At 31.7% G+C, this 13,716-nt stretch overlaps 1 protein-coding gene across 7 annotated transcripts in view; it reads left to right on the top strand.

The window, feature by feature from the left end:
* Positions 1–13,716, top strand: part of NFAT5 (nuclear factor of activated T cells 5) — a 117,288-nt gene that overhangs the window by 57,643 nt on the left and 45,929 nt on the right. For 5 of the 7 annotated variants that reach the window (XM_043437795.1, XM_043437797.1, XM_043437796.1 and 2 more), the window contains 2 exons: positions 1,686–1,811; positions 12,872–13,430. In XM_043437795.1, the coding sequence (XP_043293730.1) occupies positions 1,686–1,811; positions 12,872–13,430 (685 nt within the window). Of the gene's footprint in view, positions 1–1,685; positions 1,812–8,162; positions 8,219–12,358; positions 12,421–12,871; positions 13,431–13,716 lie in introns of those variants that run through there. The other 2 variants (XM_043437800.1, XM_043437801.1) reach the window with 2 other exon arrangements.

Below are 13,716 nucleotides of genomic sequence, written 5' to 3'. Positions count from 1 at the left end.
GTGCGTTCTCTTGGCAAAACTCTTTTAGCCTTTGCTCTGCTTCATTCTGGATGTCAGGACCAAATTTGCCTGTTACTCCAGGTATTTCTTGACTTCCTACTTTCACATTCCAGCCCCCTATAATGAAAAGGACATCTTTTTTGGACATCAGATGACCATTATATCTACTACTGTGGGCAAGAATCCCTTAGAAGAAATGGAGTAGCCATCATAGTCAACAAAAGAGTCCAAAATGCCATACTTGGGTGCAATCTCAAAAATGACAGAATGATCTCTGTTCATTTCCAAGGCAAACCACTCAATATCACAGTAATCCATGTCTGTGCCCCGACCAGTAATGCTGAAAAAGCTGAAGTCGAACGGTTCTATGAAGACCTACAAGACCTTGTAGAACTAACACTTAAGGCTTTTAGCAATGGTTTAAGAAGCTGAAAATTTTTATTACATTCAGAAAGATATAAAATTTGCCAAATGCTTTGAAGATGAAAATTTCAAGTGTTAGGTAATAGTTTTCAAAAGAAAATTTTGAGTTGATTCTTTATTGTGAACAAAGAACATTTAATACTACAACTTCTAATTTTAGCTTTCCTTCATGATATTCTTTCTTATCCCTATCTGCATGAAATTCAGGATACATATTTTAACTGGGAGGATCAAAGTATTTTTGAAATCAGTAAACAGTTAGCTAGCAATATTGTTTGCTACCAAGGATAAAATGTCTTCTAGTGCTCCTTTTATTTTTTTAATCACTTAGTACAAATAATAATCTTCCTTAACTGTTGAAATGTTGCTTTTCTTGGAATACTAGGCAAGTCCCTTAAACTCTGTGCCTTGATTCTTTAGAAAATGAACATAGGATTCTAATTGGTCTTCTGAAGTTTTTTCCAACATTGATTCTACTATCTTTAGAGGATATCTTGATTACTATTTCTGTCCAAAATGCATGTAATAATAATTATAAAATAATTTTTGAATAGTAGATATAAATTTTATTTTATGGACAATTATAATATTATGAAATATATTTAAATGATACAGTATTCTTTAATCTGGGATACAAAAGTCATCATAGTCTAATAAAGGCATTTATGCTTTTTCATTTCAGAGAATTCTGTGCTTGTGCCTTTCTTGAGTTGGAGATACCTCAGAGTAAGAAGTAGTTCCTTGAGTCATAACATTCCTCTTTTTAGCTTCTTTAGGAGGGAAAAAATTCAATGTGATAGCAAATTAAAATATTTGATGAAAGTGCTGGATGAAAGAGCAGGAGTAGACTAGTGGTCTGTTTGAAGAAGCCAATTTATAGCTGATATACACTAGTATGTGCCATCTTACATGTAAAGGATGATATATAATACTTATTTTTTTAATACAAAGAAAGGTGTTGGAGCATCTTGGGTTATTTGACATCTCTACTGTCTAGTTTTATATGGTTTAAAAATTTTAGTAACTTTTTCTGTATATCATCAGCATGAAAAGAAAAGCCAAGAAGAAAATGGGAGTCAGAATGAATGGAAAATTCTTTGTGTAGTTCACTAAAATTATAATAAAAGAAAAATGTTTGCTAATAATTTTTACAACAGTAATTACATGAAGTTTAGTGTGTGTGTGTATGAATAATATAACTCTTGTGAGTGGAAAGACATTAATTTTGTGCTCATAAAAATTTTTTGTCTTTCTCCCAACAGAATCTGTCTATGATCTTCTCCCAAAGGAGTTACAGTTACCTCCATCTAGAGAAACATCTGTAGCATCAATGAGTCAGACAAGTGGTGGTGAGGCAGGCTCGCCTCCTCCAGCTGTAGTTGCTGCTGGTATGCATTTCATTTTATTTTTTAAAGAAAACTAAAGCATTATCTGGTCAACATGAACAGTGCTGGCAAAATTCGTATTAAAGAGTGTGATTTGAGGGTTTGTTTCAGGAGGTTTTAAAATACATACTTTTAACATTAAAAATTTTCTATAAAATAGTCTTACACATGTATTATTTCTTAAAATTTCACATTGGCATATTTGTTAGTGCCATCTCCCAGAATGGATCTTATCTTCAACTATGGGAGTGAGTTTAAAGCTCTTTGGTTGACTGCACATAATAAAGTTATTAAATACCAAGCTGTGGATAGAAAATTACATTTGAGTCTATAAAACAGTTTTTTTTGAAAGTTTACTCAGAGGGGAAAATGTTTTATTTCGTGTAATCTGAAAAAGGACTCAAGCACTCAAGTTTTTTTTTGTTTGTAGCGTGTTACTATAACCTTTTCTCTACATTTAAAAACATGTGTGACCTTACACTTACTTTAAATTCAATCAAAAGTAATGGAAGATCTGAATGTAATGTTTATATAAAGATACTTTTTTTATATCAGTGAAAAAGTATGAAAAATAATGTTTGAAATTTATCAAGTTTATTTTTAATCAGCTCTCAAATCATACACTTTATAATTATATAAAATTGGTTCAAATTTTTACTGAATTAAAAGAAAAGATTGACAGATAAACTAATAAGAAAATGTCTTGATTATGATAAATAATAAGAATGCTTTCAATAATACTAGATTGCCCAACTGTAATTCTTTTTTTAGTTGGGTTTACAGATTACTAAGTGTGTTTGGTTTTTTTAAAAAAGTTAGAAAATTATATGTACATACTCTGAAGTTTTATCTGTCTCTTACTAATTAGAGGTTTCTTGCCCAATATGATACCTCTCATCTTTTAAAATGGTACTTGAAATCCATCAGAGGATTGTTTTCAGTAAATTCTTTTTGTTTCAAAGAGAACAGTGAAGTGGAAGGTTGTGGTTTAAGTGAGGATATTGGTACTCAAGTAGAACTTTGGGTATTTTTCTTATTTGTATTAACTTAAGTCCAGTCAATTTTGTGTACCAATATTTCCCCTGAACCATACAGTGCAATCTGCAGCCTTCCTGGTTGAGGGCAGGAAAACTTTAACCATGGCCAAGAAACATACCAGCCCTGCTCACTGTTCATGTGTTGCCAGACATTTTCTAACAGATTCTGTGGATTTAATTGTGAACTTTTTAGTAATTGAATTGTAAAGATGACCTGGTTTCATTTTATATGCACTGAATATTTTTTTCTGGAATTTAAGTATTTAGTTTTAAAATAGTATCAGATAATAAAATATTTTTAAAAAAATTTAAATGAAATATTTCACTTTAAATCCACAGGTAGAAATTGACTAACTGATTTCTTTTGTATCTTTTGAGATTTTTTTTTTAAAGCCATGTTGAATCTGTATAGAACTAAAAGTCTGTTTCTTCTGTGCTTTTTAACATCTGTTGACAGTAGATCCAGTTCCTTTTAAAAGCTGAAAAATGTTAGCTAGGTTTGGAAAAAGAACAACACTTCCTTTTAAATAATACCAAACTCAGTTTTAGAAGTTTTTATATATAAATATTGAAAGTTTTTTAATTTGAGTCACTGATGGAATGTTGGTTCTTCCTCCCTCTCTCCCTCCCTCCCTCCATAATCCTCTCCAGATAAATTAGAATGAAGGCTTTGAGTTGAAAAATCATGAAAGTAAGAATTAACTAAAGGAAGTATTCTGAAGTAATGAAATCTTTTATTAGATCAAGCAGTTATTGACATTGTAAGATTGTGAAAAGAGTAAGGAGATGACCTTGACAATTTTCATATATTCACACACAGAAAGTTTCTGTGATCTAAAACCCATTTGTAATTTTTTTTTTACGTATTTACTTTTAACCAACATAGACTTATTCTAGAATTCTAGTGTCTTATTGATAGAGCCTTCGTCATATAACATTATAGGTAAGAGAGTTTAAATTGCAGAATAATTATTGTAGGGAGTTCAGTTAGTATGTATATTTAGAGTTGCTTTTTTAAAATTTGGCATATTAATATCCTTAGTGACATAAATGTCAAAAAGAGTTTTGGAGTAAATTACCAGTTACTCAGTGTTTCCTGGCCAAAAGACTAGATATTTAGGGAAAGATACATTAATTTAGACTTTTGTGATTTTTTTTTTTAATCTATAGCATTTGCTGTTTTAATATGAAATGCATAAAAATGATGACTCTTGATGTAGTTAATTCTTCAGAGTTTTGAAGGAGCTGGATTGGCTGCTATCAGGTATGAGGGCCTGGTGGGAACAGACTTCTAGTTCTGCCATAAAGGTTTGTGTTTCACAAATTCTGAATCAATTTAAATTTTAAAATTTAGAGACTGGGCATATAGATATTCATGTACATTTTAAATTATTTAATTATTAAAAATGTGTTTCTCAGATTCGCCAATCTATATTTTTTTACCTTTACTTATTACTGAAGGATTTGAGTAAACATGATGCTGCTAATCCATAATCCAGAATATTGGGTAAAAGAATGTCTCTTAAACCTCCTTTTCTGTCTCTACACTATACACACTTTTAATACTGTCATTTATAATATCTTCAGTCTTGTAAGACCCTGGATTGGCAGTAGGGGAAAGAGGGCTTCCTTCTTCACAATGTCTCCCCTCTCCAGAGGGCCAGCTGTCACAGTCTGAAGGTGTAGTTGAAAGTCAGCAGTCTGGAATTTGTATTTTAAATCATTTTTTAAAAACATCTGTTTTTATCCCACTAGAAAGTTTCTTAGTAGTTTGAGATTCAATATGTGAATGTATAAAAGTTTTAAAGTACAGACTTCCTGACGAATATTGTAGGTTTTTGGTAATTAAGATAGAGGCCATTTTTCTAACATAAAGTTATCTACATGAACTTATTATATTTTTTGGCAAAATAAAGAGTTGTTCAAGGAGTAGATAAAAAATGCAAGTTGTGAAAGGATTCTTTTTGTTGTTTCTTTAATCCTATAGTGTAGGTTATAAGACACTAAAATATATTAGTAAGAATTACTAAGAACTAAAACAGTCACATTAGAATTTAGGGGTTTTAAAGAGATATGGCAGATATTTTTCTTAAATAACAGCTTTATTGAGATATTGTTGTAAACTGAAAGGTGAATTGATCTTGGTTATTCCATATGATCAATTCCTACTTTTCCTAGAAAACTGGACCACTTCTAAAAGTAAGTCAGTTTCAAACATGTTACCAAGTAGGTTTTAAAACTACCCCTCATTCTGTCTTTTAAAATTACATATAAAAATAAAATAAAATTACATATAAATACATACATTTATACATACAGAAATATGTGTATATGGACCTGTGTATAGATGTTTACTAACATCTGCATTATTAGAATGAAAAAAGCATCAGCAGTCTTGGACCGTAATGGTTAATTCAGAAACAATTACCAATTTGGGAGATTGTCCATGTTGTAAATTTTCATTGACAAAAAGTACACATGGCCTGTTAATGATTTATTCCCTAAATGTTTACCTTTTTTGTCCTCTTAATTTTTAGCAACTTTTATAAATATTGTGATTTATTCATTTTCTGATAGAATGAGCACATTTTTGTGTCACCCGAGTTTTAGAATAGCATTCTGAAACTGCACAGATTCTCAACCATTCATAGACAAAATACATATATCAAATAGACACAGTTTCTTTTTTCCCTGTGTTTTGTAGAATTTCACATTAGTAAGTTAATGTACAGAAGTAGGCTTACTTTTTTATGTTACCAATAAGATTGATAATAAGCAAAAGGTATTACCATAACTGTTTTATAATAATTAGTTGTATAAATAATGGTAACCAAGTTATATGTAAAGACACTCCAGCTGTACTAGAGTGAGGGAGTTGATATGGGTAGGATACAACAAGAGATTTCACCTATTTCTGAGACAGTATTTTTCTTTTCATATTTGTGAAATACAATAAAATTAGCTTGAGCTTTGGAATCATAAAGAACTAATATGAATTGATTGCTGTCTTATCATTTCTATCATATAGACAGAATCTTGTGGAAATTCAGTAAATTTTTCATATTACCCCTGTAACTGGACAGTAATGACAACTTTCTTAAGGCTATTATGAAGATAGATACTTAATGTTGCTTGATGATTAATAATGTTTAGATGAACATTGACCTCCCTCCCACATGGATTTCTCCTTTCATTTGTTAGTAAGGTTTTTAAAAATAGACCTTATTTTTATAAAAATAAGTTTCTAAGCCTTGTTTTGCTTCTTTCTTTCCATTCTCACTCTGTTTTTTGCATTGTTTTGAAGTTTTGTGTATCAGACAACACATGGGCCATTGGATTTCCTCTCTGAGTTAGTCTTTAATGTTGATACTCTCTCACTGGGAACCTTTGTAAATAAAAAAAAAAAAACATGGATGGAGGATGATGAATCATAAGGATTCCGCAAATTTGATTCCACAAATTTGACTGATTAAGTATTCTTCCTAGAATGCTCTTCCCACTTTTTAAAACATTAAATGATAAAGTTGGATGATCGATTATCAAAACTTTTTAGTAGAGCAATTTATTGCTTTTGGGTTTTGTCTAGATGTTTTATTTTATCTACAGTTGGATCTAATATACACTCTAATCCAGATCCAGTTGTAAAACCATTATGAATAATTAAATTAGAAGATTTTGATGATACTGATACAAAAACTATTTTCTTTTCCTTTTTTTGGTCACTTCTAAAAAAAGAAATGTAAAGACATTGGACTGGTGTTGGCAGGGGTGCCTTTATTTACTCTAAACTATTTTAAAATGTATTGTATGATAAAGCTTTGAAGTGACCTTCAAATAGCATCCCTCAGAACTGCTTTTTCTCTCCAGTCCTTAAGTTAATGTGGTGGTAATCTCTCTTTTTGTCTTCAAGTAAACATTACTTTTCAGGTAGAATAATTGCTGTCTATTTTTTTTAAACCTCGTTCTTCCTGGGGTCTTTGACAACAACAAATACAGTTGTCAGCTAGTATAGTTATTCCCTATTGTGTTTAAATTATTTGAGTGTGAGGATAATATCAATGACTGATGCTACCTAGTAGTATTTAAATCACTGGATGATAGAAGGCATCTTTCTCTTCCGAGAAGATTTAAAAAACAAATTGTATAATGTGTACTTAGTACCTGTTTTAACCCTGTGCTTATATACTTAGGGTTGAATAGGACAAAATACATGTTTTAAAAACATTGCTCTAAGTGTCAGGACACTTGCAAATGTAAGCATTTTATTTTTCAGTAAACATTATTTAGTAAATATTCTGTGAATATATTTATTAATGGCACTCAGACAAGGTAAAAATAATTATTTTAGGAGAATTTAGATTGAAAGTGAGAGAGTAGTTATTATATAGTATTAGAATTCTGACTGGCAGTTTGATGAACTGGAGGAGAAAAGGGTGGTCTGTAGTAAACCAGTAACAAACCTTTCAGTTTCATCAGTAGAGCTAAATTTTTACAAAATAGAGCCACTGGGATCAAGCATTTTATGCACACTAGCATATCTAATTTAAAAGTGTAAATTAGAACTTCTCTGGCAGTTCAGTGGTAAGACACCAAGCTTCCAATGCAGAGACATGATTCGATCCCTAGTTTGGAACTAAGATTCCACATGCTGTGTGGCATGGGCAAAATTTTTTTAAAATTAAAAAAAAATTTTTTTTTAAGTGTACATTAGTAACTTTTGGGGGGAGGGGTATGAGGAAGTGTTTGGAAGCTGGCCTGAGAAATGAAAATACTCTTTTGCTATAAAATGCAGATTTTTTTTTTTTCCTGCTCTTGTGTATTTGTCAGAACATAACATTTTCTGTTCTGAAATTTGGGTAAGGGAACAGTTTAAAAACACTTAAAGCATTCTGGCTTATGGATTAGATTGCATTAGTAAACAAAAGAGCAAATTGGTGAATATGAGTTAACAAACATTTTGAATAAGAAATTTCCCCATATGCATTTATTTGGGTGTTACTAATTTAAATTTTTTAAAGTTTGTTTTAAAACATTGCTTATTGTAACATATAAACTTATGTTGGGTGGGGAAAGTACAAATGAGAAATTGAAACTGTTTTAAACATGTAAATTAAATGATAGACACTACAATTTTGGGGTTTTGGTTTTTTTTTCTGTTTTGTTTTTATTTTTGTTTTTTGGTAAAGTAATCTGGATTGCTTATTTTATATGCTGGGATGCTAGTTGGTTTTTCTATTAATACACTTAACTTGCATTCTAGCTTCGCCATTCAGAGACAGGCATCGTGTGGTGGGTTGTGTGACAGTGTCTGTCAATAGTGAAGACAAATAGTGCCAGAGACACTTAACCCATCCAATCTCACCCAGGGTATAGGTCGGTCTCGTTTTCAGACTTCTTCATAAGTCTTTTTTTCTTTCTTTCTTTCTTCCTTCCTTCCTTTCTTTTTTTGTTTCTAAATAGTGAATTGATACTGATTGAAACTAAAGCTTTATGTAAAGTTTTAAACTTTACGTTAATATTTTAAGAAGAAGAAGAAGAAAAGTAGAAAACGAAGGTTGGCATGTAAGGTGTTGACAAAGCAGGTTTGCAGCCACTTTGTGTGTTCTAGATTTTTCAATCCCTTGGCAATATGAATGTTGGCCTTATAAAATTTTTTCTCTCAATATCTTTCTTCTTTGATCTGAAAATATGTTCTTATATCTGGTGACTTTTATCAAACAGAGTACTTAGATTTTAAGTCATTGTTACCAGTAAGAAAAATGAAATACTTAAAAAAAGAATAACTTAGGCTGAACAGTAAGTGTTTCAGACCAGAAACGGTTTCCAGGTCACCTGTGTTGTTTTTTATTACTATTTTCTGAACAGTCTTGTTTACTCCTTCTCCGTTCCACTATTGGTTCACTTAGCACACTTGTAAATTTTTATGACTTTTTTTTTTTTTTAAGGAAACTCAACTGATTTTGCACTGATGTTGAAAAGTTATAAAATATAAGTGCATATTTAAATACTAGGGACCACATTTTTTATCTTGGAAGCTTAGTTAAATGTCATTTCTGTTATATTTTTTAAAATCAGTGAAAGGTATTTGCTTCTTTTGAGGACTTTAAAGAATGTTTCTAATCTCATAGCTTTCTGTAAAAAGTTTAGTTAGGTCCACAAAGTATCATCTCTTTTTTATGGTTTTTAAAGCAGTAAAATGATGTGATAATTTAATTTCTTGTTTACAAATCTAGAACTAATAGTTCTTAATTTTAAAATGTAATTTAAGCAAACTGTGTAAAATATACATGGGTTTCTCTATGTAGTATCATTTAAAACTCCATTTTCATCTTTCCAAACAAATTAATAATACAGTTGACCCTTTAACGATGGAGGGTTGGAGTGGGTAGGGGTGCTGTCCCTTAGCACAGTCAAAAATCCATGTATTACTTCACAGTTGGCATTCTGTATCCTTGGCTCTTCATCCACAGATTTGAAATCTAAACTGTTCTTGCTATTATTTTATGCACTTATTTTTAATAAATATATTAAGAATTTGCTATATTTTTTAGTAAATTTATGTATTAATCTACAAGTATGTAGGGGCTTCCCAGGTGGCCCAGTGTTAAAGAATCCACCTGCTAATGCAGGAGATATGGGTTCGATCCCTGGGTTGGGAAGAGCTGCTGGAGGAGGAAATGGCAACCCACTCCAGTATTCTTGCCTGGGAAGTTGCATAGACAGAGACCCTGACAGGCTACAGTCCATAGGGTTGCAAAGAGTCGTACACGACTGAGCGTGCATGCACACAAGTAGGTCACTTGACTTATATATGAGTTTTAAGAAACAAGGTTCTTAGCACGTTTTTGTAGAAATAAGTTACCTCTAAACTCTTTTAAGTTACTTCCAAACTTTCCCTGTAGCAGATAATGTTGTTACAGTAAGATATAGTCTAAGCATTTTGAGTAGTAAATCTTTAAAAAAAAACCTGTTATGTGTCTATTATGAACACATCGGTACATTTATTTACCAGTTTAGTGTAACTCAGCATACATAGGAAATACTGACCTTCCCATAAATCAATTTAATTAAAAAGTAGAATTTTTACTACATGAAAGTCATAGTATGTTACGTGTCTGGGGAGTCTAAGATGAGACAGATGTTGTCTGTGCTTTCTAGGGGCCCATAGTTCTTATCTGTTATTTCACCACCTCACCTGGCATTATTAATGCACTTAGGTGATGTTTTCCTAACCAAAATGTAACATGCTTTTGTGAAGGGTTTTATACACCATATTCATCAGCATCAGAGGAACAATGATACTATTGTAAAGAGTTTTATAGTTCAAAAAATTGTCTTATATTCATTATGTTCTTAAAATAAGTAGAACTTTAGTAATTTAGGATCAAACTGAGGTAACCTTTAAAAAGTAATTTAAAAAAAAGATGCTTGCTACTGTCTTTTGACAGTTTATGTTTTCAGCTTTAATAGTTTTGTGCTCATAAGCTTTTTAATTTAATAAATATATCCAGGAAACTGCAGGTATAATATTCAAAATGTGTGTTAGATGTCCATGGAAAATATAGAGAATATTTTAACTTATGTAGGGTATGATATCACAGTTTGGCATACCTGTCCCAGAACAGATATTTATGTACAATTATATCAATTGGGTTTTATAACCATGATTTTTAAATAAGACTTGCTAGATTATATCTTGCATATTAAATTCATAAGTATCACATAACTTACTTTTGAGTTCTTGATTACATTTTACCTAACTTTCCGTCTTTCATGGACAGGAAATCCCTGAGATGTTCATATTCTGCATCCTCATGTGCATGGTACCTAGATTCAAAGAGTGGTTGGGAGAAAACGTCTTTGTAGAAATACAAGTTCACAGCATTCATGTTGCATGCTTTGTGTGATCCATTGCAAATACTGCATGCTGCATACTTGTATTTCTCTGAAAATGATGAACATAGACTCATACACATGTAGTTTCTTTTTTGCCAATAGTTGGAACAGATGGAGGAATGTTAGACATAATACCTTTTTTATCTTTTTTAAAATGAATTCTGTCATGTTTTTAAAAAAAATAAGGAAAAACCTTGTTATTTAAACCCAAAGTGGCTACAAATCAGCTCCTAAACTGTCACTGACATTAGTATCTAGAATTTTGTAGTTTTTACAAATCTTTTAAAATATTTATTTACTAAGAAAACATTGCATTAATGCATGATACAAAATTGATAAAATTTTTCTTTAAATTGGAATGCAGTTTAAAGTGACTGAATTTTTCCAATTTCAACTACTGCATTTGACAAGGATACAAACTGGAAAATGGAACTGGTATCATCTAATTGCATTAAGTGCCCTTAACTCATGGTAGTTGAGAAAAATCTCTCCATGTGGCATTATGTAGATTACATTATTTATGGCTAATATTAACAGTATTCTTCAGCCTTGACAACAGTGAAAAATTGTGGGTGAATTTAGTTCTTTCAATGATTTGAGTGTTTTGGTGCATTTTTTCAATTTAAAAATAGATCTTTGGCACTTGGCTTTTGATTATCTAAACATTGGCATGCTTACATTTCACTCTTTACAAAATTGATGTGGATGTTGCAATTCTAGTAACTGCACATCACAGTTTTAAATTTTATCATGCCACTTTAAAACAGTAGCATACATGCTATAGATAAAAATTAATTTCAATTTAAACATATTTTTAGTTGTCACATGTTGCCTATTTTCATTTTTGTATATGTTTATGATTATAAACCCTTCTGTATCTTATACAAGATAAAATTATATAGGACTGATAACTTTCAACTGTAACATTAGTGTGCTTCCATAGATTATGCTGTTAAAGGGTTTAGTAGTCGTATTTTTCAATGAACTGATCTGCCAGTGGCCACACATTTTGAAAAGATATACTTTTGACTTTTTCGGTTAGGCATAGGCAAGGGAAGTGATTTTATGAAAAACCTTTTTATAAGAACTATTGATAGATCTGATTCTCTCCAGAGATTTTTTTTTTCTGTTCAACTCTTCTTCATTAGACTTCAGTCAATAAAATTTACTGTTTACTCACCTGAAGAAATTCCCTTAATAGTTAAAATCAAATAGACCTTTTAAAGAGAGAGTAAATGGACAGTGGTAACCAAGTGCTGAATGTATAATCAAGTACTTTACAAGAAAAATCCATCCATTAATAAGTCCTTCCTCTGTTTTTCATTCTGCCATAAAGGATGGATTTATTAGAGATCATGGTTTTGAACTGCCACTTCCAACTTCTGGAAACCCTCAGTAGTTAACTTGCTTATCTTCTGTAGCCCACCCTGTTCCAAATCAAGCCTTTTTCATTTTTATTCTTCTAGATCTTAAAATAATCATAGTGACGGTACCAGTTCCATTTTGCCTCCAATTCAGTTGATTATATATTTTTTCTATTTATTTCTCATTTTATAATTGATATCTGGAATAATCAGCAGCTCTTTTCTCATTTATTTTCTCATATTTTTATTCCAGGATTTGCCTCTGAAGCAGGGAGTGTCTGCATTAAAAATGACCTGTAGTTCTCTGCTTCATAGGTTAGAAACTTATTTTAATATTTTGTGGCTAAGCACAGTCCCACTTTTCAAATTCTATAATGAATTATTTAATTGGCATTGAATGTGGACCACAAGCATATATTTCATATTGGGGTTTTTTTTTTTTATTTTAAATGATTAAAATTCAATAGAAATATCCAGCTGAGGCAATAAAAGCTTTATTCTTGCTTTACAGCTTAAAACATTAAATTAGATTTTTAAAAATCTATCAATTATAACAAGTTAAATAATGCTATTTTGGCATTTTTTTAAAATTGTGCTTTTTTAGGCCTTGTATTGCTTGAAGCATTTATATTCTAAAACTTAACCAAATTCCAACTATTCATTATGGGGAAAAACAATCAGTTTACAAATCACTTTTCAATGGGACTGCTAGCCAGCGTAGGTGAAAACATGTATAGTGTATTTACTCTTAAATTGTACACTGCAGATGCTTCTTCAGCTCCCTCCTCTTCCTCCATGGGCGGTGCTTGCAGCTCCTTTACCACCTCTTCCAGCCCTACCATTTATTCTACCTCAGTCACCGACAGCAAGGCTATGCAAGTCGAGAGCTGCTCCTCAGCCTTGGGGGTAAGTAACCGAGGGGTAAGTGAAAAGCAGTTAACCAGTAACACAGTTCAGCAGCATCCATCAACACCGAAGAGGCACACAGTCTTGTACATCTCACCACCACCTGAGGACTTGCTGGATAACAGTCGGATGTCCTGCCAGGATGAGGGGTGTGGATTGGAATCTGAGCAGAGCTGCAGTATGTGGATGGAGGATTCCCCCTCCAACTTCAGTAACATGAGCACCAGTTCCTACAATGATAACACTGAGGTACCTCGTAAATCACGAAAACGAAATCCAAAGCAGAGGCCGGGGGTCAAACGACGAGATTGTGAAGAATCTAATATGGATATATTTGATGCCGACAGTGCCAAAGCACCTCACTATGTGCTTTCTCAGCTTACCACGGACAACAAAGGCAACTCAAAAGCAGGAAATGGGTTGGTATTCACATTTTTTTTAAAGTTCTCTCACCATTATGCAAAACAAAAAAATAAGTCATTCCTCATTTTTCTTAATTGCTCAGCTCAAGTTTGCATCTAAAGCAAAGATACTAATTTTATCATTGATATCACAGAAAATTTTAACTTAAAATGATCAGGTTTCACAAGAGAAGATAATAAAATACCAGCAGATTTTGCCAGTAGGTATCTTAGTAAGGGTATGATTAAGTAGTAGAAAATGAAAATAATCTGTTTAAGAAATAACTTAAATTTCAGATGAATT

The sequence above is a fragment of the Cervus canadensis genome, chromosome 18, assembly GCF_019320065.1.
Source record: "Cervus canadensis isolate Bull #8, Minnesota chromosome 18, ASM1932006v1, whole genome shotgun sequence".
NCBI classification, from domain to species: Eukaryota; Metazoa; Chordata; class Mammalia; order Artiodactyla; family Cervidae; genus Cervus; species Cervus canadensis.
The sequence above is the reverse complement of the archived record's forward strand: the minus strand, read 5'-3'. Positions and strand labels throughout refer to the sequence as shown.